Source organism: Poecilia formosa, unplaced genomic scaffold (genome assembly GCF_000485575.1).
Source record: "Poecilia formosa unplaced genomic scaffold, Poecilia_formosa-5.1.2 Scaffold636, whole genome shotgun sequence".
Lineage (NCBI taxonomy): Eukaryota > Metazoa > Chordata > Actinopteri > Cyprinodontiformes > Poeciliidae > Poecilia > Poecilia formosa.
Window position 1 is genome coordinate 43,170 of NW_006800575.1, and position 1,381 is coordinate 44,550.

A 1,381-nucleotide genomic window follows, 5' to 3' on the forward strand; every position below is an offset into this window, starting at 1 on the left:
GAGGACATGTCCTCAGAGCTGCTGCTGTCTGTCCAGCTCATCTTGTCCTCTGTTGTCTCTCAGTCCAAGAACAGGTGGAGGTGGAATCAGGGGTGGAGTCTGTCCTGCTGCCCTGCAGAACCACAGAGAGTCTGGATGGAGACGTTGGAGTGGAGTGGATGGATGACAGAGAGAGGACGGTCCATGTGTATCAGAACGGTTCTGATCTGCCTGGAGAACAGCACCAGTGCTACAGAACCAGAACCAAGATGGATGAAAACCTGCTGAGGAATAAAGACCTCAGTCTGACTCTGTCATGGCCGATTGATGGAGACAGTGGAATCTTCACCTGCAGAGTCTACAGAGACGGAGACGTCCTGATGATGAAACAAGTTCAGCTAAAGGTCAAAGGTCAGTGGTTTAAATGTATTTTTCCAATCAGCTGATTGGTTCTGATCAATAGTGATGATTGGCTGATCAGAAGGTCAAAGGTCAATGTGATGTATTTGTCATGTTGGGGTGTACCTTTCTAACCCACATGCAGATCAACTCCAGAGTCCGGGAATGATTAAAGAGATTTATTATAACAAATAGAAAAAGAAACACAGGTAAACGGTCCAGGTGCATTTGGGCTGGAACTCAGGTCAGCTATGAGGGAAACAGACGGTAAGTTTGGGGTTGTTGGAAACTTGGGAATGATGCTGGTGGCAAGCTTGCCTCCAATTGGGAGGAAAAAGGACTGGGGAGAAATCCTGTGGAATCCGGAGTTTGTTTGAGGTGTGGAAGACTGTGGGCTGCGGCGGCGTTGGAGGTCAGACAGGTAAGTCTGGGAGCTTGAACTGTTCTGCTTGAAGGGGGACTGCTGATCTGTAGGTCTAGAAGGGTCTTTGGTAGAATCTGATTTCACCAGCGTCACAGGACAACCAGCTGTAAAAAGTCAGAGACACAAGAGGATCAGAATCCTGGAAGAGATCAGTAAGTATTGACCTGAGGTAAGCCTGTACCATAACTGGCTAACAATCTGGCAGAGAAGTGTCGGCAGCCTCCTCTAGTTATACCGCTCCTGATGGCAGAACGGTTTCAGGTGCGTAGGTCCGCAGACGCCCTCAGGTTAGAGATGTGCCGATCAGGTTTTTTCCTCCCGATACCGATCACCCATGAGGGCCGATCACCGATACCGATCACATAATTATTATTATTATTTTATCATAAACCCTACCGGTTACATTATGTGGAAAAAGGAACCATGAATTCACCTTAATTTAGACAAAAACTTGTTTTTAATAACTTTTTCCAAGAAGAAAACTAAACAAAACAGGCATTGTGCAAATTGTACTGCTATTGATAAAACTATCTTTAACAGACTGAAAACATATGAAGGCTCTGAAGAGGCTAAATAATA

General features: G+C 45.8%; 1 protein-coding gene across 1 annotated transcript in view; it reads left to right on the top strand.

The window, feature by feature from the left end:
• Positions 1–1,152, top strand: part of LOC107834471 (uncharacterized) — a 3,122-nt gene extending 1,970 nt beyond the window's left edge. The window contains exon 2 of the mRNA XM_016665925.1: positions 64–1,152. Within this exon, the coding sequence (XP_016521411.1) occupies positions 64–425 (362 nt within the window). The 3' untranslated portion in view covers positions 426–1,152. The remainder of the gene's footprint in view (positions 1–63) is intronic.
• Positions 1,153–1,381: the final 229 nt, after the last annotated feature.